The 26,141-nt window shown below is 34.7% G+C and overlaps 1 protein-coding gene across 1 annotated transcript in view; it reads left to right on the top strand.

The window, feature by feature from the left end:
• Positions 1-26,141, top strand: part of LOC100545470 (laminin subunit alpha-2-like) — a 103,169-nt gene that overhangs the window by 53,778 nt on the left and 23,250 nt on the right. Inside the window, exons 13-16 of the mRNA XM_010707403.3 lie at positions 10,176-10,277; positions 10,795-11,009; positions 16,839-16,950; positions 21,940-22,053. Coding sequence (XP_010705705.1) covers positions 10,176-10,277; positions 10,795-11,009; positions 16,839-16,950; positions 21,940-22,053 — 543 coding nt within the window. The remainder of the gene's footprint in view (positions 1-10,175; positions 10,278-10,794; positions 11,010-16,838; positions 16,951-21,939; positions 22,054-26,141) is intronic.

Here is a 26,141-nt window from a genome sequence, read left to right as displayed (position 1 = left end):
GTCCATAAAACTGAAAGAAGAAAAAGTGTGCTAGCATTCATAGAAAAAGTGAATTGAAAAGGTCTGTAATAGCTAATAAGGTCTAGTATATCCTTTGGAAAGATAAAAAAGTTAGTGTTGAATTAAGATGATTAATGTGAATATGCAGAAGAAAAATTTTCAGTAGAAAAAAAATCACACCATTTTATTTTCATTGCTGTATGTGAATTCTTACTTTGTATTCATCCTATACATACATTATGATAATGTCAGCTTTTTTTTTTTGCAACACTAGACTGTGCATTTATTCTCATCTAAGATATGAGGATTATATTACTTTTTAGATGCCTCTGATATTTTCAGAAGATTAAAATAGAGTACATATAGGGCAATGTTATCACATAGTTTTCATGCTCAATTTGTTGTGCAGTGTATTCTGTAGCCAAAGGAAAAGAAATATCTGACTTTTGTAAAGTGTATTTATGAAGAGAATAGGAAGCTTTCTTTGAAATACATGACAGTCGCTTAAATCCATGTTACACCTTTTGCAAGAGTACTTACAAAATACCACATGATGAAGTGCAGAAAGATAACAGACCTGAGAGCGTTTAATCTTAGCAGAACTTTTACCTACTTGCATAAAACAAAATTCTTGTTTTAGTAATCACATTCACGCTCTCTATTTTAATATGCTTCATGGTTTATGACTTCCATGGAGCTTATGTCAACATAAGACTGATGTTGATACTTTCAGCAACTTAACCAGGGACTTTTTCTACTAGAAGACAAAGTACATAATTTGTTAGGAAAGATATACCTTCTAGTCTGGAAATTGAAGATAATGAACCTATAGGAACAGCTGACAATAAGCGCCAACGTGAATTGTCTTCCTGTAAAACAACATAATTTTTCTGATCAAGTAATTTAAGGAAGAGTGACATTTATTATGTTTTTCCTTTTTTAAGGAAATAAAACCTTAATTAATATAATGTTAAAAATAGCACACATGAATGTGAAAACCACAAAGATCATAGAGCTAGATTGTCCTCATTATGATGAATGGATTTTCTTTTATTTTTTGGTCAATTCCCACTAAGGCAAGTTGAATTGATGGAATAACTTATTTTCTGGAGAGTTCATGAAGAAATGCCATTTTTCCTTTCTCACTTAGAAACCAGTTCACTTGTCTACTGCCTTTCTTTTTTCTCTCTCATCTCAATGACTTGATTGCTCACCTTCCTGCCAGTCTTCTAAGAATAAATATCTTTTCTTTATAGAAGATGTTATGTAAGAAATACAAGTAATCCAAACTTTATGGAAAAAAAAAAAAACACAAACACCAAAAAACCTGCAAATATTTTCAGAGAACCTTGGGATGATTTGGGGAAACAAACTTGTTTTTTTTCTTGGATTTTAAAAAAAGCAGCACAATTTTGTAGTTTTCAAAGATTAATGTTTATCAACTAAGAGCATATATGCAATGTTAGTATATGTGAACACATTGCCTCAAGAAAGAATAATATGCTGATTGCCATGTTTGGTGATAGCAAGTGCATAGTTATTTTCTTGATAGAATAAATAACAAATGACAGATTTTAACAACACTGATTTTTTTCAATTCTGTTTTAAAGCATGTTTAGTAATTAAGTGCTGTCTGTACTGTTCAGAAAAATATTTGCTCCTGGAGTAAAACAGTATTAAAATTCATTGCTTTTGTGTGATACTTACATATATTTAGTTACTATTAACTAGCATGAATCATGCATTTCTACTAACATCAAATGCAAGTTTTTCCTCTAAAAGAAAACAGAGATATTTTTCAAAATTATGTTAGTTTGTCATGAATAAGCTTAGCAGAAGAAAGGCTGCAAAACTAACAAGCCAGTAAAGTGGCAATGAATTTAATCAAGGGAAAGTATTGGCTCCATAGTCAAAATAATTCAATACATTCTGACTGAAAATAGTGCATTTTCAGGAAAAATCACAGGAGTGATTTACTGCTTTGTTTTCCATGCTTTGAAAAATCAAATCAAAATACAAGGAGGTTTTTTTTTCTTCTTTTATGATTAGTGTAAGTGAGTTATAGAGCATAAAGACATGTTTATACAGATCTATATCATTGTTTAATACTCAACTGTTTATTTTTACTGCTTTTATTTTGATATGTGATCCATATAGGTCTCCGTAATATTCAGTGAAATACTAAATAAGAATGTATTATTGTTGTGTTATTATATCAAAAGATAAGCCACCTCTGAGAGAGGAGAGAATTGGCTTTGCATATCACTGCATTTTGTTAGAAATAAAAGAATTCAAAATATTGATATATTTGCACACCACTTCATACAAAATCTCCCACTTCCAAAGTTAAAAACGCTGACAGATATTAAAAATAGTATATCCTTTCTGCTGGAAGAATTTTGCAAAACTGATACTGCAGTTGCACAACTCTTTTGTACTTGAAATATTATGATATGTTTCAATTTCTTATTGTATCCATAAGTGCTAGTTATGTCATACATTGCTTTGAATTATTTGTGCAGCCATCATTGTGGTACAGTATTGCTCATCGTAATGTTGCGAAACAGTTAAATAGAAGGAGGTAGGAAAATCCCTTTTGGTTAGAAAACTGACTAAAAATTAAGGCGTTTTCCATTATCTATTGAAATAACATTCCTAAGTATATTCCTTGATGTTTTACAAACGCAGAAACAAAAGACTCCAAGAACACTTAGAGCCTTTGTATAACCAAGAGATAGTATTTAAATATTTCTTGCTACTAGTTGCATTGCTTGAGTTTTTTCAGTAGCAAGTCAATATTTTAGGAAATATTTGTGGATTATGATTTTAAGATCATCATGTTGTTGCGTGTATTCAACCATACTGGATACAAATACTGATTACTCATTAATGCAATAGCAAGACTGAGGAAAGTATTTTTACTAAGGTTAGTTTTTAATTTGGTCTTGAACAATTGCTCTTGTGTTATACTCCTGCTTTTTTTTGTTGTTTGTTTGTTTGTTTTTAGCGATCATTGCATGCTGGGATTTTGTTGCCATAGAAATATGAGCTTTCTTTAGTTTTGCAGAAGTATGCAAATTCTTGTACTTGGTTAAATATTCATGGCGGAGTACAGCCAGAGATAGGAGGGTAAGGGTTGGTCCCTACATCTTAATGGAATTCAACATTGATGTAAATGTTCTCATTAGTATTTTATTTTAGTATTACAAGAAGGAATTTATTGATTTGTCTCCAGTAATTATGATGTGTCCCTTTGGAAGACTATGAAACTGGAAGGTGAACATTTAATCAGTAAAATTAAGAATTACTTTTAGTTATGAGATGACAACTACAAGACCAGCAGTAAATAGTCTTAATTTAGAAACATTTGATGGGGATATGTTATTTAGAAAAATGAAACATCTACACAGTGAAAGAATAAGGAGGAATTTTATCCAGACCTATACCTTTAAACCATTCTTTTCCTGCTAAATTAATGCTTATTAAGATTGGAATAGCTGTTGTAAAACTCAAGCCATCCATTGGTGAGTTTAAATTAGCATTTTTTTTTCTCTCTGCACTTTAACTGTTTTCAGATAGGGGAAAAATTCTGCAATTTTAATGAAGTACCTAGTGCATTTTAAAATATATATCCCTTAATGATAATAGTCGGGGGCAGACACTCATCCTCACTGCGAGACTTCCAAAGTTTGAGTCTTGTTACCACAGTAGTAGGCATGAGTAGTAAGTGTGTATGAAATATGGTAACTATATAGTTACCATGTCACTACCAGAAGGATATGTACTCTCTTTTATATTTTTGAACTCTTGATCAAGTTACAGCAGCTTGGGGAATAGTGATTGGGAAGGCACAACCGCCAAACAATATTTGATCATATGGAAAGCAAAGGAGGAATAAGAAAATAAGTAACTTTTCTGAGGTTATATAATATGGTTACTATGGTTAAGTAGCTGTTAAAAAAAAAAAAGACCATATATTACACATTTGTTTCCCCTCTTTAGGGACAGGAAATGGCAAGTGTTCAAGAAATCTTTAAATGTTGTACTAAGGAACATGGTTTAGTGGGGAAATATTGGTGATAGGAGGATGGTTGGACTGGATGATCTTGGAGGTCTTTTCCAACTTTGGTAATTCCATGACACGTGGGAATGTTGGTAGGGATTTGAGAATTCATAGGGTAAATGTCTACATTCATAAGCACGTTCCAGGAAACAGCATATAACCTGGATGTACAAGTCTTTAAATCATGGTTTCATTATTTTTTTTTAGTATAATTTCAGAAGGAGCAAGATTTCAACATAAGTAAAAGTGGCAGCATGGGGCTTATAGGAGCACTGCTGTCCTTCTGTTTTTCTGTCTTCTTTAAGAACTGAGATTCTATTGATTTTTCCTTTCAGAAAAATGGTATCACTAAATGTTTTATATTCTGCACTAAACACAGTGAATTGTTGAATATTACATAGATGTCTATCTTTTCTTTGCTTCCAAATAATGTAGTCTAGTTCATCTAAGGAGGAGGAGACCCAGAGTTAGTCCATAGCTTAGTGAAATACTAATGTAGTATCTCAGTAAAAGTGAGACTGATCTGAGTTTATATAGGTATAATTTAGAAATCCACAAAGAAGAGGCTTTCTTTTTAATTAGTTAATCTTTTCCATTGAAATTATTATTATTATGATAGCAGATATATAAAACTGAAGAATTGTGTATGATTTTAGTTGAGCTGTGTTGCATGTCACAAACCATTTAAAGCAGGAAAGGCCTGGAATTATCATGAGATTGTTGCAGTCATGATGACAAGAGTCATCCACAACAAAAATTCTGCAATGCTCATTCTAGACCAAGAAACAAAAGGCAGCAAGACAAAAACTCAAAATGCTTTTGATTTTCTGATTATTCTTAATTTATTAGAATTCTTGCAAAAAAAAAAAATATGGATGACTTATGGAACAGATGTTGGAATATACTACCTTTACCTTTCAGTGTCCTTTCTCTACTTACTTTTCAGTTATTTTTGAATCTGAATGTATCATATTCCTCTGATGGGAACCGGGGAATTCTTTCTACTGCTAGTGAACATCAGGAAGCACTTCTTTATTGTGCAGATGATGGAGCACTTTCACAGTTTGTGGAATCTCCTCCTTGGAGATGTTCAAAACCCATCTGGACATGCTCCTAGACAGTCTGCTCTGCGTGGCCCTGCTTGGGCAGGGGGATGGACAAAATGGACCCAGAGGTCTCTTGCATTGACCTGCTAGTTCTGTGGTTCTACGAGAGTCAAAGGAAACATTAAAAAAAAAAAAGGAAAAGAAGAGGCTCTATCATATTGTTTATACAGTTCCAGAAAATAATGAGTTAGAAATCTTCTTATGATTTTTTTTGTCTTTTTTTTTTCACTTTTCTTTTTAAGCTAAGCCACAACAGTACTATCATTCAAATGGAACATGATTATTTTGTTCCTTGCTTTATCAGAAATATTACTATACTGCTTCAGAAGTCCCTTATATCCTATATAAATTGAAGTTTGTCTAAGAGGGGAGTGTCTATTTACTCTCTAATTGGATTTTGAATAGAACTAAACGTGCAGTCTTTACTGAACGCTATTACTAATTAAATGAATAAAACTTTTATGCTTTCTAGATCATTATTTCATCGGAATTACTTTCTAGACTCTGCCTTCCTTCACTCTATTACAACATGAAGACCAGATCAGCCAAACACAATTAAATACCATAAATTTACATCAGGCTCTTGTTCCTAAAGAAGATAATAGTCCAGATGAGAGCTGGATTAACAGTGGAATATTGCATGAAACATAAGTGAATTAAATTAGCAAAAGCAGGCTTTTGGCCATTTCCTGCAGTTTGTGGGCTTGTTAAAAAAAAACACATGCATTTAGAGCCATCTGTTAAGATGATAAACTGTGAATTCACCACTTTGTCAAATTATATCACAGTGACACAGATACCAATCAATTTTGGACTAAATTGGCTGAAAAAAAAAAAAACCTAGGAGATATCTTTCTTTTATTCTAAAGTATTTCCTACATATAGTCAGACCTGGCATTCTGGTAGCAAATATCTCTATATTTGCTGAAATCTGTGTCATAAAATAAATGTGAACCTGGAGAGTTAGTGAAGGTGAAAGAGTCCAAATAAACTTTGACATTTTATTGTACCTCTATATCGTGGAAATCCAAGAAGGCTAGTAGGGAATGTTAAACTCAATGTTATGTGATTTTTTTTACCTCCAAGCACTGCATCTAGGGGTAGATATTGCCACCAAGAATATGATGCAGACACAGAAAGACTAAGCATTCATGTAATTTCTTAGAACAATGACAGAAAGCAAAAGAACATTCACTGATATATCAGGAATTTTTTTAATCTGTTCTGAGAATGCTCTCTAGGGTAAAAGAATGTTCCCTCTCTTAGCCTTAATTTACTATTGGCAACTTGCTATGGGACTCCTTCTTGGTTTTGTATTCAGTGAACTAGCATTCTCCACATGAAATGTTTTGCCCATTAATGTTTGTAACCTTTTTATTTTACTCTCTGCTATTTTTTTTCCTGGCAGCGTTTGTTCACTTGGCATAGTTCTAATGCCTATCTATGAGATATTGTTATAGCAGTCAGGGTTTGTCTTTCCAAAAAAAGCGTGTCCCTGCTCTATGTATGTATTATAGATGTATAGGTCTAATAAAAATACTAACTTTCTTTGCAATGCTTGTTGCTCTAGTAGGAACTTCCTTAACTATATTTCTGATAGAAAGAGTAGCAGTGAGGATGGAAAATATCGTCCAACTTCTTAATATTTGTTGTGTCTTTTATTTCACTCATTTCTAATGTCTGGCTTTTTGTAAGTCTAAATCTAGCTTAATGTATTTTTGCTTTTGAAGGCATGATATTCCCTTGGATTACGCCAGAGAGCGAAGCCCCTTTAAGCTATATCTCTTGATACACAAATGAAACCACTTTAGATATAAACAAGGTGCATGTATTTGGCTTTAATAATAAACTTATCATGTAACCATTTACTCATCTTTGAGTATTTTATTTCTTCACATTATTTTTTAACTATAAATACAAAGTGAATTGGTTTGAAAGTCCTCCATTGGCGTTTCACTGTGTGTAAAAACATTTTATGCTTTGAATGTAACATGCGTGGTCTACTATTGCCTCAGTGACATCTGGAGTGAATCTCTTCCAGTGTCAATGGCAAGTTCTGCATCTGTTTGAAGATAGAATGTTCAGTTTTCTGCTTCCAGTTTAGAAACTGCATTTAATTCTAGGGAAATAACTATTTGGAGTCAAGTGCTGTTGTATACTTGTGTCTCTTCCATCAGGAATTTGTGACAATTGCAATTTCTTTAGTAATAGACTTCCTTAAGCAGTATGTTTTCTAGAGACTAGCATATTGTATTAAGAGGACAAAAAAAAACTTTCGCAAAACAGGTGGTGCAGAATAGTAGTAACAACTTTCTTGAGTTATTTAAACAGAAGGGGGTTGAAGAGGTTATGTTCTTCTAGGCATCTGATACCATTATTTTATTATGGAAAGAAACACCTTTTTTCCTTCAGTTTTATCATCTGTTGAAATCTGTATGTAGTTTCCATAAATGTCATTGCCTATTTTACATCGGTTCTGTGTACTTCTTCTAAATATATTAGATTATTTTTTCACAGTTAGCTAGCCAGATTATCTTAGTTAATGTTTTGTTATTTGTAATTAATGAGTTAGTTGGAGTTGCACTACTCTGTATTTGAATCTGGCCAACATGAATTACTCAGCACAGTTAAAAGAGGCTGTATATCTTGTCTTACCTTCTTCCATCTGCTATACCTCCTGTAGATCTTAGGAAACAAGAATATTTTGATGGCCAGATTTATAATCTCTGCAACACCGAGCATATGTATTGTCATTCTCTGTTCTTACATGCTTCGGCATACCTACTAATCCTTTGCTGTATACTCATAAATATATATATACACATATATATTTTCTGACTACTATTATTGAATAATTTTTATATTTAACAAAATGATGCTTAGATTGATATCTACTTTTGAGCAAAGCATCAGTTATTAAAACATCAGTGTTTGAAGATAAAATGTTTTCTCAGAAAAAACTAAGCGATGTTACAGTCTTTGGTACTGAGGACATGGTCTGGATGTCTAACTTATTGAGAACTTGATGCATTTAAAAGAAATTTTAGCGGGACAGGCTTTCTTCGAGCTAGTATCAGTTTGTCTACACATTTCTAACAGACTTTTTGTCCAAAGTTTGCACTGATGACTTTTCTATCTGAATGTATTGTAAAACACAGAGCCTTTCCTTTCAGTTTTTTCTATTTTTTCCAAATGACCTATCAATTCTCTGTGTTGTTCTGTAGTTGAGAAAAACTATATCAGTCTTGGTACCAATTTATTGGTTTTTATAGGTTTTCTGAAACCAGAAAATATTTTTTTGCATATTATCACTTTCTTGAAACATTGTAGTCAGCCTGAACTTGAAACAGAAAAGATAAAATTCTGTGAAAGTTATTCTTTTAAAGTATTTGTCTAAAGATCAAAGCAATTCCAAAAACTTTTTGCAGTATTTCAAATAAACTTTCTCTTAGAGTTATAAAACAGTGTTTAGCCTTCAACATAGGAAAAAAATTGCAGAATCCTAACCAGTCTTGACATTATATGGTAAAACATCCAAGTTTTGGATTATGAATTGGAGTTAATTTTCTGCCTCAAATGCAGTACATGGATTTTTCTGCCTTAAAGAATATTTTGAAATTAATTGATTCCCACTTCTTAAGTGCTGAGAGGTTCTTTTTCTTGTTAAAATAGAAACATTATAAAATAACACTGAATTAAGTCAATGACTTTCACTGCTTTGTGTTACTACGTGCAAACCATACTAGAAAGCAGTATGTCCTTAGGAATAATCAGATTTATTATCTTCATGGAAGACTCATGATCTTGCTCGTTTGTCAGCAGTATGCAATGGAAGGACTGAAGTGTCCCTCTAATTTTGAACTAAAGTATGGGCTAGTTGCAATTAAAAAAAAAAAGAAAAAAAAAAATAAAACCGAAACATAGCCCTTGCAACCTCTGATTTACTAAAATGCCTTCCAACAATAAACAAAAAGGCACTGTTTTTATACTGAACACTGTCAAGTCTGCAATTGTTTATTTACAGCTTAAAACTAATTTACATTTTCCATTTTTTCATGACAAAGCTACTGTCAGCCCTCTGCTTTTGAGTGCTAGATGAGCATAGGAAAACTATGGTATGACTTGAGATAGTCTGGTTAATGACCTCTTGCTCTGAAAGATCAATTGAACTGATGTGAAAGCCTGGAACATACTTTTAAAGTAAATTCATTTGACTCCAAGAGGAAAAAATCCTACTTTTATGTTACAGTTCATCCTAAAAAAAAACATAACTAGATTTTTGACAGGATGAGGGGGAACAGCCAGAATCTGCAGCATAGGAAGTTCCGCACAAATGTGCGCAAGAACTTCTTTACAGTGACGGTGACGGAGCACTGGAACAGGCTGCCCAGGGGGGTTGTGGAGTCTCCTTCTCTGGAGATATTCAAGACCTTTCTGGACACCTACTTGTGCCACCTGGTATAGGGAACCTGCTTTGTCAGGGGGGTTGGACTCGATGATCTCTGGAGGTCCCTTCCAACCCCTACAATTCTGTGATTCTGTGATTCTATTTCTTCTTAGGCAGTTTGCCCCACCAGCAGAACTGAAGTTATTTTATCCTTTAAAGGTGGCTTAGGTTGCTGATGTAGAGGATCAGATTAAACGAGAACTATATATCTGAAATGTACTGAAAACCTAACGTCAGTATTAGGTGGAAATTTGCATAGATTTCAAGGCTTTTGTTAGCCCTGACTTTGTTAGTCAGTGTGTAAAAGTAATTTGCATTCTTCAGTAGATACAGAAGAAAAATGTCTGAGTGTGATTTTGAGATCCTTGAGAAAGAAGGGAATAGTCCATATAGCTGTAATCTGTAGGTATCTGCCTATAGCTTTTTGCACCAAAAGTCTATTTCCTGAAAATGCTGTCACTAAAATGAATTTGCCCTCAAACAGATAAAACCTTGTAATTAATTAATTAATTAATTTCTTCTTTTTTTTTTTTTCCTTATTCTTTTTTGTCTTTCCTAGGTAACAGCAGTTGGAGGGCTTCTGAAATTCACAGTCTCCTATGATTTCACAAAGCAAGAGGAGGCAGCTCAATTGATGATCCAACCTGATGTCATCTTAGAGGTAGTGATTGCATTTTCAGTCACCAAAGGAAAAAAATATAAGAAAGAAAGAAGGAAAGAAAGAAAATTGCGTTCTCCTTCAGATGTTCAATGTGAAACCTGCTGATTGAGAACCATCACAAAACTGCAGGGTTCATGTAACTTAAGCTTATTTATTGTATCAGAAAATCATCATGCTTTAAAGAATTAAAACCTCCTGCATCTAAAGGGCTGCCTATCAATATTGCAGTAGTTTATAAAACTATATTCCGTGTGACTGGCTGGCTGAGATAATACTTCTACGTTCTTTAAACAGACCTGTTCTGTGTAGCTTATAATTGTATGAGTTTCTTTGCATTGACTTTCTGATTAATCAGGCAAGCCCATTTTGGTTTATGAAAAACTAATATTATTCCTGATGTTCATTATTCTTATAAAAATATGTATTATTTAATAAAACCTTTACCTCAGTTGATTGCGATAATAGATCTTTTTTATAATTTATTTCATATATAAAAATCTCTTATGTCTCTCTCTAGGGAGGAGGTGATTTGAGAATCAGCACTCCAAAAGGCAGAATTCACTTGCAGCCTTCTGAAGTGCACACTGAAGAAATTGTGCTGAAACCAGAATCTTTCTCTTTGCATGGCACTGATGTTCCAGTCAGCAGGAGAGAGTTCATGACTATCTTTGCAAACTTAAAGAGGATCCTCATAAGAGCGACATACAGCTATGGGATGAATGCCATCTACAGGTGAATGGGGGAAATGTGTCTGTGTTACAGGCAGTTTCTCAAAATACTTGTTTTTTCTCTCTTTGGACTAAGAAACAGGCCTTTAAAACAGGCTTTAATTTATTATCATTAAATACATAACATTTATTCACATGTTCGGTACCTTTTCTCATTTTGGGTATCAGCTTTGTAGGAAAGTGAAATCACAGGGACTGTTAAGATGTGAATGACAAACAGGTCCATAAATGTGATTTTTTGTAAATACTATAATTCTCATGTGTACAGTAAATCATGGAATGCAGTGATGACATGTCCAAGTAAGAAATTGTATATCGCTTATATCTTATTTTCCCTATTTAGTAATCACAGAAGACCGCATTAACAGTGGACTAGAGAATAACTTTCTAAACCTCTAAGCTGGCCAAGCAACTAGAGGGGAGTTTTGGGCTTCTTTAATGAGTACCACATGTAGAACTGGTTAATCCCAAAGCCTTTCCTTTGATTTATGTCAGATTGCTGCCTGGACTGCTTAAAACCATGATTGCATGTGAATTCTTTTGAGCCTTCTGAAAAAATGAAACATGCCATAAGAAACTGCGTAGTTGTTCTATCTCAGCGGCTACAGTGTGATAGAACCTATAAAGCTCATATTGCATTTAAAATTTTGATGAGCGCACATGTAAAATTCTTTTAAGTGCAACATTCCAGGTTGGCTGAAAGACCTGATACTGTGTAATTGCACTCTTGTCTACACATTAATAATTAAGTGGCATAAATAATACTTTTTAAAAGATGTGCAACAAAATTGATTGTGTAGTAGCTTTCTACTTACAAGTCATGAGACCTGAAATGCTCTTTAATGCAGACATCACTTGGTTCTGTGGCATGAGGCAAATTGAAAAGGAGGGAGTTCATAGTATTTTAGTGGATATTTCTTGAAATAATAGATACAGTTCTTACCACTGTGAAATGTTTTAAGCAATCCAATAATCATTTTAATGCTTAGGTAACTAAATACATCCTAAATTGAAAGGCAGTTTTTGTTAATAGTGTGTAGCTTTCTTATTTGAACTTTGTCATTATAATTTTTTTGCACTGCAGTAAGAATTCACTTTTCTTCAGGCTCTTTCCATTTCTGTGGCTTAATAGTGTGAGTTATATCTCTATAAATAAGTTTGCAGTTCATCACAGTCTTGAATTTGAGCCAAACTGATTCCTAATTTGCTCACTTGGTCATCAGCCTGAACTATTGCAATCCAATTTGAAGACTTTACATGTCCCAGAACTTTCCCATCCTGGTGTTCAAGGACAGTCAAACCACCAGGGCATATCTCATCCCTTACACGGTAGGAGTAGATAATGAAAAGCTGTTAATGAACAGTTTATAGAAAAAAAAAAAAGACAAAAAAAAAGTGCATTTGTCAGAATTTTCTGAATTAAGGTTACATGAACAATTTTGAGGTGAATGATAGGGGCTCTTATGTTGTTTTGAATGAAAAGTGAATGGTTAACTCTGGGCAAGAAGTTTTACTAAGTTTATATTCCGGGAAATAAAACTTCATCTGTCAGGGGTTTACAAACATATGTATACTGACATTTGCACTATGATGAGAAAAGGAGCTCTCCTGCAACAAACACTTTGGCTAGGCAGTTAAGATGTGGGAAGAGTGTACATTGCTGGACACGTACTGGCTTCACCTTGCTTGTACTGTTGAATACAACAGTGGACATGAGATGGTCAGGTCAGCACAGCTGTGTAGAACTGGCATAGTCTGTAGTTTGTACCTTGTAAGAAAGAAGAGGCAAACCTGTCACTGTCATGTCTGGAAGACCGTGTGTTGCCTCCTACACACAAATTACTACTTTAGCCATATGACCATGTGTGTGGTACTTGTAATCTGTCATGTAGTCTGGCTCATACACAACCTTTTGAACCTTTTAGTGATGTATTATTAGTAACTTGCCAGAAACATGTCTTGAAAATATTCCTTAGGAAGAGCTCCAGGACTTACCTATAATTTGTGCTTTGCAAGTTGGCGGTGTCATCTTCTAGATATAGTGACATTACACTCTGGAATGTCGGTCCATTAAAGATAGTGATTTAAAAAAAGGTTCAGTGAAGGACTAAGATAATTTTGAGGAGTGCCTTGTTGGCTAGAGACGGTTTTACATTATTGCTACATCTAGTAGTCCCTCTGACGCCTTTTTATTTACTAGAAAAGAATGCAATGGCAAATGTGTTACAGAGATGTCCATCAGCATGCACAGAAGCCTCTGTAAATAGTTTGTTCTAAAGTAAACACATTTTGTTGACTGCTGTCAGGATGCTCATTCCAGTTAAGTGGGAGATCAGACTTGAGCAGGTTTGAGCAGTGGACCCAGGCAAACCTCATGAGGTTCAACAAATCCAAATGCAAGATCTTGCACCTGGGTTGAGGCAACCCCCATTACTAATACAAGCTTTGGGGGATGAAAGGATTGAGCACTGCCCTGCTGAAAAAGACCTGGGGGGTACTGGGGGATGGGAAGCTAAACATGAGCTTGGAATGTACCCTCATAGCCCAGAAAGCCAACCATATCCCAGGCTGCATCAAAACAAGTGTGGCCAGCAGGTTGAGGGAGGTAATCCTGCCCCTCTACTTTACTCTGGTGAGGCCTTATCTGGTGTACTGCATCTAGATGTGGAGTCCTAGGAGAGACCTGTTGGAGTGCATGCAGAGAATGGCCACAAAAATGATCCATGGAACAGGCTTAAAGAGCTGGGACTGTTCAGTCAGGAGAAGAGAAGGCTGTGAGGTGACCAGCCTCACAGGAAAGAAGGGGACACACTCTTTAGCAGGTTCTGTTGTGATAGATCAAGGGGAAATGGTTTCAAGCTTAAAGAGGGGAGATTTAGGTTGGATATAAGGAAAAAGTCTTTTATAGTGAGGGTGGTGAGGCACTGGAAGAGACTGTCTATAGATGTAGCTAATGTCCTGTCCCTGGAGACTTTCAGGGTGAGGCTGGATTAGCCCCTGGCAACTTGAGCTAGCTGTGCGTGTTCCTGTTCATTGCAGGGGAGTTGGACTAGATTACCTTTAAAGGTCCCTTTCCAATTCTAAGGATTCTATTACTCTAAGATTCCAAGATCCAGTTTAAGATTCCAGTCATAACGAAATGGATTCTTCACCTTCAATATCACTAGAGGAATAATAAATTCACCTATTTGGGTGGGGTTTACTGTATGTAGTTAAATTTCTGAACAATACAAACAGTACATGCTCCTAGTCAAATGATGTAGCGGCATCTACTGAAATCAAGCCTAACTTATGGTCAGCACCTACAGGCATTTTGCTGATCTTCAGTGTATGCTCCAGCTGTGATTGCTTTATTTTCTATTTGACTTTAATTCATGCTAAAACATACCCAAAGCTGTTCTCATAACTCTAATATTATGAAAAACAAATATTTTCTCATTATTCAGTCCCCTTAGCTCAGCTAAGGGTGAGCTCCAAAGGAAGACATTTTTGCTGAGAAAATAGATTGAGCATGTTTTAGAGAATATTTTTGGGGTAATTTTAAGCTTAGAAAATTACTAGCACTCTATGGCACAACTAGGAATCTTCCTCAAATGGGCTTTCATTTACATTATCAAGTAGGATAAAAAAATGAGAATACAGAAATGCAGCAATCAATTTGAAAGTGATTACAGCTTCTGGGTTTCATTTGAGAAATTTTGCTCATATTTGACAGATCTTCCAAACTGTTGATATTGAGTCCATCTATGATAGGAGCAACAGGCCAAGACAACTCTCTTGTATCAAGTTGTTTAATCTAATGTTGTCTGTGATTCCAGAATGTTTAGTAGCACTGTTTCTTTAGGTTTAAAAGGCAGGGTGGCCAATAACAGTAACTATTGCGGTGCCAAAAGTAATGCTTGCTGCCACATGTAGAATTGGTGGTAGATGCAAACAGAAAGAGAGAAGGAATGGCTGAGGATTTACTTCCATATGCAGAGTTAGGTTCAAGACAAACGAGCAATGATTAGGTCAGTACTTCTTGTGCTTTATGTAGCTAATGTGATTCAGATGCCTGGCACAGCAGACAGTAAACTGCTGATACTGCCTGAAACGTCCCTTCCCTTTTAATCTTGTTTGTTTTTAGAAGTCAACAGTTGCCTGCTGACAGTAGCAGTCAGCTTAAATATTTGGTCTCGACTTCGAATCTCACATTGTTCATGCATCTCCAGGATCTAATGTCCCATTACTGCCAGCATAATATATTTCACTGAATGTAGAATGGCATCAAGGAATCGAAACTGCAACATCAAAATGGAAAAATTAGCTTCTTTTTTCAATGTGTAACTGTTAATACTAAAAACTGTTAAACACGTTAAAATCCCATTTAGCAAATAACAGAACCTAATGAAAATTGGAACAATTCAGTGAATACAAATGTGGGATAATTCTGGATGGATGGTTTCTGTGTTTAAATGCTTCTCTTTGTTCCAAGATCTGTTACTTGGTGAGAGAGATCTCCCTGTGAACCTAGATAGGAATAGGCATCATTCTCTCAAAAGAGTTTCAAGAATCTTTTCCTGAGGTTCTAATATTAACAAATCAGATTTGCATTTCTTACTGCGTAATCTCCAGTGGTAGTCCCTCCTAATTATATATCCAGTCATCACAACATTTGTTTTCCTGAAGTTCCTGTTTGCTTTATGCTTTTCAAAGAAAATGGATTACTTTTTAATAAAGTTCATGTGGTGATAGAAATATATTTTCTGTGAAAAGATACATTAGAAAAAGACTTTCAAATTACTCTGGTAATCAAACACTCTACTAAGATTGGTAAGTGAAAGTGGATGTCACTGAGCGTCTGTAACCCCCTAATGTTTCTTTTGAATTCTTACCAGAATTAAATCCTCAAATTCCAAATAGTTTTGTCAAGTGATACTGTTGGAGTGAAAGTTCTGGCTTGGATATTACCTGTAGGCTTATGAAATGTTTTTTTTTATCTCTCTTTGTCATATTTTCATGTTTGTTTTTTAATAAAATTCATGTTTATTTTTTATCTAAACAAGAGGAGAGAATCCTACCATTAATTCCTTTAGGCAATAAGTTTTTTTTAATTTTAAACTTTCTTTTCCCATCATCCCTTTGCCTAAAATTATATAATGGAAGTTACTAATTTTAGGACTAATTCCTACTGCCATAAATAGTGGTGATATCCTTGTTAGGTTATAAGAATTGGAAATATAAATAGATTATGATTCTATAGTATGCACTGAGCAGAAAAATCTCCAACTGTCTCTTCTTTGTCATTTGGAAAACTAATAGGACTAATGATAGATCTTATTCCATGTACATAACACTTAGATCCTCCTGGACAGAGCTGAAATCTTTTTTACAGAGACTGGCTCTCCAAAATAAAAAGACCTTATAAGCAAAGATAAGTAATGTAGTATTTTAGAAAGTTGGTGTAGTGTTTTAAAAATTTTGAAGACATTTCTTGGTGTCAAATTCTTTCTATATACAGCTGTAACACAAATTGCAACATACAGCTTCCTGGGCAGGATTAGCCCTCCTTCTAACAAAGTGCTGTGAGACTTTAAAATCTATTTTTACCAGTGTATGCCTGACCATGGTCTCCCTCACATGATAGCCAAAAATAGTAACAAGCCTATAGAGGTAGATTAGGAGAAATAGATGACTTTGAATACCTTCTTATTTTTAAACAGAAATATGTATATATATATTTATATATATGTATAAGCAAGCCAACCAATGTCAGTATATGCTCTTGCATCCAAGTACACAAATACTTTTGTCTAATTCATTGTGTTAACTCTTTCGCTTCTGTTACACCCAGACTAAATGGTGTTAGCATTGAAGCTACTGACTACTCTTCAACTGGGAGAAAGCTAGCATCTTCAGTGGAGTTATGTGACTGTCCCCGAGGTTATGATGGTACCTCATGTGAGGTTAGTATCACAATACAGACTATATCAAATGTGCTAACACTGTGATAGTTATAAGTGACCAGTGGCCCTGTGCTGATAGAAATTAATAAGAGAACTGTCCATTCCTGTTATAAATTTGGATTATGTTGTCTAGATAGTTTTATTTCTAGGTAGCAGTTCATTAAATGTGTTATTTGAAATCTGGAGTTCTACACTGCTGTGGTGATTTCTAAGTTATAGAAGGAAAAAACATTTCTCTGAACAACAGAAAATGAAAACAGTATTTGGTGCTCTTCAACCACTTGATGTTACATAAAAATATCAATATTAGAAGAAGGATAGCAGTAACAAAATTGGACCAAATTACTTTATTTAACATGGTTAAGTTTTCCCGTTTTTTTTTCTCCAGAGCTTTGCCATTTGCTGTGGAATCTTTGGGGATTGTGTATACTCCTGTGAGGATTATTTCCATATACACTTAATCACAAATTCATTGTCTGTCTTACAATGTATTCATACATGTACACATATTATTAATCATCTCTTATGTGCATAGTTGGGTTAAATAGAAAACAAAACAAAACAAAACAAAACAAAACTTCAAAAGCTTTGCCTTTAGGAAATAGTCCCAAACACCAAGATGCTCTGCTTCACAAAACCGCAAACAGTATGCCATTTACACAGACGCTCTAGGCATTTGCATGTCATCTCTCCTTTTCTTTAAAATCTTCAATGCTTATATGTGATATTTAGGGCCTAGAGTCTAGTTTTATGCCAAATGTATTTGCTTCTTGCTGAGGCTAGATAGACTAATCTAGAAAGAAGACTGGAGGCAGCAAATGGATATTCCTATCACTTCCAAAATGGTACAGGCAGGGAAAAATGTAGAATATTGCCCACCTTGGCTTAAAAATTAATTTTAAGTCAGAATTCTGTTCAATTGTCGAGATAAAAAATAGAACAAAATGTCACTGTGCTTCACGCTTTTATTTTTCTTTAATTTGTCTTAAATTCAGATTTTGAAGTGATTTCTAAGAAAAATAATTGTAAAGGCCCAAACAGTTGGAAAGCCGGATGTTCCAGTATCTGCTTTTGCATTAGAAGCTGTGAGACTTGAGTAAGGTTTCTGACTTGGTGTTGCTGAAATTCTCTATCTGACATTGGGTTAGACTTGATGATCTTAAAAATCTTTTCCAACCTAAAAGATTCTATAATTCTAGGATTCAGTGCTAAACTGTCTGTCCAATTCAAAACAGTCCATGAATTCTGATACATTTTTAAGATCATATCCAGAAACAGAAAGATCGTATGTAGATAGCTGCAAATTGACAGTCTCCATGTTGTGGGCAGGTGCCCGTTCTGGCTGTGTGCTGCTGCAGACCCCATGAATTAAACTATGAAGGTTGCTCTCAAATTAAAGGCTCATACGGCATCGCAGTAGAAGTTGAACCTTCCCGCCAATATTCCATTACATTCTGTTGCTATGTGAAGATGGCAGCAGAGGGACACTGACAAAATGACATCTGACATGGAAGTGCCTATGAAGCAAAGCTGTGTCCCTGAATTTCTCCATTTGAAAAAATTGCTTCCATTGACATTCACTGACCCTTGCTGAACGTTTATGGAGACCAAACAGTGGATGTGAACACAGTGAGGTGGTAGGTGGTGTGTTTCAGGAGTGGTGACAGTGAAATGAAAGATAAGATACATTCTGGATGGCCATGCACAGTTGTCACACTGTGAAAGAGCACCTCAATCAGTTAATCTGCATGTATCAATGGACTACAACCAAGGATCTTTGTATGGAGCTGAATATTGACTTCGTTGTGTTGGAAATAATGGTGGCAACACAGGAATCTCACAAAGTTAGGTGGATCCTGTGAATGTTCACATAGGAACAGAAAGAACACCGTATACAAGATTGTCATGACCTACTAAAGGCATCGTTTCCAGTGACAAGATCGCATGTCACCACTATGAGTCAAAATCATATCTGCAGTCCGTGAAGTGGCAACATGTGAATTCTGCATCAAAGAAAAAGCTCAGGATGCAACTCTGTGTGGGTAAAGTGACGAGCACTGTCTTTTGGGAAAGGAAAATAATGATCTTTCTGAATTTCTTGGAACCTGGGGAAACCATCAACTCTGGCCACTATATTGCAGTGCTGTCCAAGCTGAAGGCTTAAACTTCCAAAGTGAATCCAGAGAAGTAGACAACCTTTCTCTTGCAGTATGATAATGCTGGATCACATACTAGTTTGAAGACAGTGGAGCACATTGCCAGTCATGGTTAGACTGTCCTACCAAACCCACCATATAGTCCAGATTTGGTGCCTTGTGACTTCTGTCTGTTCAGATTGATGAAAGATGAATGACATGGGCAACATTTTTCTAGCTACAATGCCATCATAGCAGCTGTGAAACAGTGGGTTACCTCTGCCATTGTAGATTTTTGTGAGCATGGCATACAGGCTCCTGCTCATCACTGGTAAAAATGCATAGCTAATGGTGGTGACTACATTGAAAGATAGTGTTTTGCAGCTGAGAATTATTCTATCAAATGGTTTCCTTTGTATCTGCTGTAGTTTTCATGGAAATGAATAGGAGGCATTACTTTTGAAGTGACCTATATATTTTGTATTCCCTACCTCTAGGTTGAATTTCCTACTGGGACTGAAGACCCAAAAGATATTATAGGCTTCTGCCTGAATATAGTCATTGAATTTCAAAACACTTTTGGGCAGCTCAGAAATGCCACTGCACAAAGCTGGCCTATTTTGGGATAGAAAAAACAGTGAAAAGTTTTCATTTCCAAGCATTTATTCACAGAATTAATTTCTCATGAGTCTTTTGTAGTGGAGGTTCTACATATGATATATGTGGAACAGTTGAGCTTGACAGATAATAATGTGGAAATATTTTTGTGTTCTGAGTAGATGGTTTCGCTTTTTATAACAAGAACGGGAAAGAAAAAAGCAAGGTTTTCAATTCACAGAGAAACTAGCAGTTAAAAAAGAATGCAAACATAAATTGAAATTGTGGAATTATTTAGAATACTATTTCTTTTTCTTCCAGACACTTCTGGACTTGTTCAACACTTCTTCCAGTTTTAACCAACCACAGTGTTATTTTTACTGAATTTATGTGGGATTTCAGTTTCATTTTCTCTTCTTTTTATCTTAAAATTTAATGTATCTGTTTGTTTCCTGGGTAATAATATTGTGGTACCTGGCATACATGCTGCAGCAATGAAGACAACCATTATTTACTTATTTTCTTGATTTGAATGTTTTGGCATTATCAGTCTTCAGAAAACAACCACTACAATTTAAAATGTGCTGTCTCTTATGAGATTGTTCCATTACACATATTTGGAATTCGTTTTCTGCAAGATTGTTTGAAGAAAATTGTTATGTTTTTGCTAGTATGTCTGAGAATTGAACACATATTTTCATGAGCTTAGGCAAAACAGATAAAATTTTAGATTTCAAATACTGGTGATTTGTGATAATTACTTTGTTCTATTTATAGAACATATATATGTTATATATGTTATAGAACATATATATGAATCTTAATTATTTGTACAATCACTGTTCTCTATTGGATTTATTTCCTTTCTATTTACTCCTTTGCTTTCCCTATGGAAGAGGTTATGTTTAATTTGTACCACTATGACAGTCAGATGGGCAGGAAAGTCAGAACTTTCCTGGCTTTTGAATGTTATTTCATGTCTTTTCTTAAGATTGTTATCTGCAATCTTTTATTTTAGGTCTGTTTCAAGTTTTGCTATTGACATTTCATGTCTAAGCCCTTTAGAATTAGTGACTTTTGGAGCCTTATCTTGTGCAATATTATGTATATATGCACATTAGGTCATTTTTTTTCAGAATCACAGAAAAAGAAAAAAAAATTATAGAATGATTTTACAGTAACAGCTTAGACAATTGCATCTCATGCCATGGAGTGAGCAAGAATGATTTCTGCTAGCCTGTTTTTCTTTCCTGGATTTTATATTTTTTTTATCTTTAGTATTCGTATTTCTGTTAGGAATTCATAACCAAGAATGAAAAAAAGTTCAGGGATTTAAAAAAAAATATTATTTTAAATTCATCTTTCAAATTGCTTATACATTTTTCAGGAAAAAGACAGAAAAAAAAACAAACAAAAAAGAACAGAATATTGTATTTATTTTTTGTAAAGGAGAATCTTTTTGTTATCTCTTTGTAGAGTGTGCATGAAGGGCAAGGAATTTTCTTTATTAGAGGATACTTTCAGTATTCTATCTCTTTCTATTAGCCAGTTACCATTTTGTCATACACTTTTTTATATTATGCAACATGTTTGGGTCATGGGGGCAATCTTATTGAGGAAGGACAGTTCGCAATAACTATAAGCCATTTCTGCGTTATATATTAAGGAAAAATGCCTGACATCACGTGACAAAGAAATAGGATTGCTGAATTTTCAGTGATGAGTCAAATTTGTATGATATCACATTTCCTAAGAAAAAAGCTAGCCATGCGTTTCCTGATTTAATTTTCACACTTAAATTTAAAAAAAAAGAGAGAGAGAAAGAAAAAATTTGTAGACAAAAGTGTAGCTCTGTTACTAGCCTGTGACTAAGCAGTGTTTTAATTGCTCTTTACAGCTGAGTTTCTCAGAAGAGTTTTTTGTTGCTTAGAGGTTATTTTTTGCTTCTCCCATCTCCTTCAGTATTTTGCCTTCTGGCTATTTTCGGTCTGTACCTCTTGCTTTGATGGTGTCATATTTCAGTTCTTCATTTCTCTGCTTTATTTTATCATTTCAGAAGGATGATCAACTTAAGGCTTCCTCTAACCTCACATCTGCAAATAATGCAAGGTCAATCCAAAGCCATAGCACCAAGAACAAATTTCCAAAGAAATATTGGCGTTTCTATTCATTTGACAAGAATGTATTTTTGTGTGTGTGTATCAAATTCAACTATATTTTAAAACTCCAAACAATCTGTTGTACGTTTTCCCTGCAGTATTGCTGGCCACAACACAGACGTGTGAACGGCACAATCTTTGGTGGAATCTGCACACCGTGTACATGCTTTGGTCATGCAGAGTCATGTGATAATATCACAGGAGAATGTCTGGTAAGTTACCTACATATAGAAAGCCTGATGGACCTCAGCAACATCAATTCAATATGCAAGTGTAATTGACTTAACCACCTCTGAGACCTGAAATATCTAAGCAGAAAAAAACAGAAGAGGTCTTTATGTTGAACTGTTGCTGAAGTTAAGATTAAATCCCCTCATACCAAGATATGGTAGCTTCTACAAGTAAACAAAATGAATTTTTAATTACATAGGATTTATGTTTTGAAAGAGAATCAATAGTACAAAATACAGTATGCAGAAGACAGCAAACATATCAATATTCTTTCAGGTAAGATTTATATCCCCCTCCTCCCTGTCTTCTGTATTATTTTTTTTACACTACAACTTATAGTATCTAGCAGATAAAATTGTAAGTTCTGTCCCAGCATGATATGAAGATATTACTATTGTCTTTCTTCATTTAAATTCCTACTAAATCTAGATAAAATTATTTAATAAATTATCAGGAAAAAGCAAGTTTGTAGCTAAATCAACTTTTTTTCCTCATAGTACAGGGAGATTTTATTGGGAGTTACCTATTTAGCAATTAAAATGCAAGATGTTACCCACAGCAAGCATACTAACATGATGCTATTTCCAGCCCATTCAGTAGCCTTTTGGAATGGGCGAATTATGCTGAATAGACTGCTCTGACTAACTCAAGTGCATTCTAGTTTCATATTGTCTGACATGGCATGAAGCTTGAAACATTTCTCATTTCATTAGTCTTGCAGAAATACAATTTGAGCCATTGCCAGATTAGTGGGATATCATGCTGTCATTTCCCTGCAGAATTTCTAGCAGTCTTTGTATTGTGCAAGTTTCTAAGTGTTCCCTCTTATTTCCCTAAGAAAAAGCAGTTGGGAAAAGTCCAAAATGAAAATTTAGGCTTTTTTTCCATGTAATTTGATATTTGGAATTATTGCTGGTCTTCCTGTTTTCCCCATACAAGATGTTTAATTGCACTGCAGTACAAAACAAGATGTCCTTAATGTGTAGATCAGTGAGTTTTTCAAATTACTTTTTCATGAATAGAAGCTTAAAATGATTCTCAATTTAATTACGCTGTAAGACTTAAAGAAGCATCAAGGACAAAAAAAACCACTTATGACATGACAGTCAGATTTTGAATCCTTCCATTACATGCAGTGAAAATATTTATGTCTAGGGTAATAGAGATTTGTGTTTCTTGATAAAGATAGAATTTATTACATTAATGATTTTAGCCTCTACCTATGACAGTTGTAACAACAGTGTTAACATATTTCTATTAACAGAAAAGAAAGGGAAAATCCTGTTTAAGTTATATCATAACTCCTGATTATTTTGCTTAGGGGCTCATAGCCAGATGGAATTCTGGGGTTGCTTTCTTCTGAGTCCTCAAGTTTTAGCCCTTGAACGAGTTCTCTATTTTATTCTCTCGCACCAGCTAGGATGTGAGAAAAAGTTGTAGAGTTGCATACTGTTGTATTTTTGCAATTTCATCTGATATTAACTATTGATTGAGAGAGCAACATTCCCCCTTCCAGCATTTCAAGGGGTGCTGGTGTAAAGATAACAATGCTGAGAAGGAAGTGGAAAATAACCAGTTGAAAATGTCCTTTAGTCTGCACGTGCTATCACATATTCTGTATTTCTTTTTTCCTGTCTGAGCTTACACTAGATCATTCTGTAAAGAGGAGCACAGGGAGCCTTAGAGTAGGTCTGGATTTTTTTGCAGCTTACTTTGAAAACACTGTAAATGAAGTTAGATTGGTTAGTATCCATGCAGGCTATTAAATGCTGCTATTCAATTTGGATCATAAGCCTTTTGAAGTGAAAGAGGGGGAAGTCTGAATGCTGAAAAAGAGAAATGTTTCACATCAAAGGCATTCTTTCTATTGAGGTTTACACAGCCTTTTGGCCTCCTTATTATTATTCATGGTGTTTTTCCAGCAATACAACAGACAAGTTACGCATCTAATTTACTGATATGATACTTTTTTACTCTTCCTTAGCTTTGAAATGTAGTTGAAAAGCAGCTGAAATACATTTTTGACTTGTGATAAAAGCTCAAATCATCTGCTTTGACATAGGCCTGTATAAAAAGCTCATTTTAACACACATCTTGTAGTAACCTGTAAAGCCCTTTGATCCCCACAGCAACCATATAGAAAGCTGCGTAATATATAATTCACATTACCATTGTGATATACATAACTTCTTTGGCACATAGGGCAAGCTCTAGCATACGGAAACACCCTTCTGTAATTTTACACACATACATTCATGGTAGTTTTAGAAGATTGATGAAACTTAATCCTCATGAAGAGCAAAAAAAAAAAAACAACCATTCCAGGTTATTTCATTCATGGCGACATATTATGTTCTCACTAAGAAAAGAAAAAGCATATCTTTTGCACTTCAAGATCTGCTGAAATTACTAAGAGGGAAGTCCTCAGTTGTATCTATTTTGTATCTGATTCAAGCAGCATATACTGTGTAGACTGAGGATAGCGTCAGAGCTGGTAGTCAAGTTGTGCTTTTGAAAGTTTTCATCATGCAAGCAACATCTTTGGATATGCAGCAACAAGTGATGGATCCTCAGCTAAATGCAGGGTAGACCATACCACAAGTGAAAAATATTATTTAAAGCCTGTGCAACACTCTTGATTGCATTTATAATACCAGGAAAGGAAATTGTTGATATAATTTTGACATTACAGTAGGTTGAAAATGCCAGAAGAGCACATTCATGCTCTCAAAGAGATAAAACAATGAGTCTATGACTTGAAAAATGTATTTAAAAAGGTACCCAACTACATCTTCATTTTCTTTAACTATCAACTTCCCTGACTATGTGACACATATACTCCAAGACTGGGCTGCAACATGCCAAAGCACTAATCAGAGCGTTGGACGTACTCCCTGATTAAAGTTTTAATGTCATCACTAGCCCTCTATTCTAATAATTTATGTATTCATACACTCAGCTGCAGACCCAGATAAGCAGATGAGTTTTCCAGTGTGAACTTAAAGTTTCCCTGACACTGCATACAGATTTCCACTTGGTTTCTTCCAAGCTCGGAAAGCCATCTCAGTAAGAAGTGTTAAAAAATTGCACAGGACATCAGCAATTAAGTCTTTGGGCAAGAAAGTCTGATTCATGCATAAAATTTTTAATGAAAATGAATTCCACAATCTTGCTTATTCAGAGGCTAAGTGAAGTTTGATGGTGGTTGGATATAAAAGAGATCCAGAAAATTGATGCATTCAAAATAATTTGAGATCTAGTCATTTGAATATGAAGGCATAAAGATTTCAGCATAAACTAATTCCTGGTCATAAAGTCTAAGAATTTGTGGAATGGAGCACTGATTTTTTATTTTTTTACAAAAACCACCAGCTTAATGTGTTAGAATGCATTGTATTTCCAAGGGAATATGTATGTAATGTACTCTGCAGTTAGGGACAGTTGTTCATGATCATCTTTATACCCAGTCTCATGATACATTAAAGAATTATGAATATCCATACAAACATGAAATTAAGACTTCATAGGTTTAAGTCATTACTGTACATTTGGCAAGTTTCAAACTGAGATTAGACCAGTTAATACGAAGAAAACAGATTTTTTGTGAGTACTGACTGTACTTTGGAAAGACTAATAACTCACCTATTTTAGTAAAGTGATCTGGAAATTTGGCAAATGAGTATAAAATTTAGTGTACCACTGAACCGGTGAAGTATGTCACATGTGGACTTCTAAATGTTGTTCTTTGTCCTATAAGATCAAGACTGTATTGGGAAGAAAAGTAAGATTGCAAAAGATTGTTATTTCTCAGCTCAACTCTCAGTGCAACATTTGCTCTAATTTTGGCACTACATATGATTGGGGTTTTTGTTTTTAAATTTATAGTCACAGTGAGGAAGAAAATGGATGTACAGGTCTGATTGTAAGGAGAGTTGGGTGGCACATAGAAATGGCTAGAGTTAGGTTGTAAGAAAATAGTTAATCAAAGAGAAGGTAGTCAGCTCTTTGTAACGTGAATTGCTTTCTCCAAAAAATTGAAGGATTTTTGTTGCTTTCTTTTTTTCCTTAA

Source organism: Meleagris gallopavo, chromosome 2 (assembly GCF_000146605.3).
Source record: "Meleagris gallopavo isolate NT-WF06-2002-E0010 breed Aviagen turkey brand Nicholas breeding stock chromosome 2, Turkey_5.1, whole genome shotgun sequence".
NCBI classification, from domain to species: domain Eukaryota; kingdom Metazoa; phylum Chordata; class Aves; order Galliformes; family Phasianidae; genus Meleagris; species Meleagris gallopavo.
This window is presented reverse-complemented; position numbering and strand designations above follow the sequence as displayed.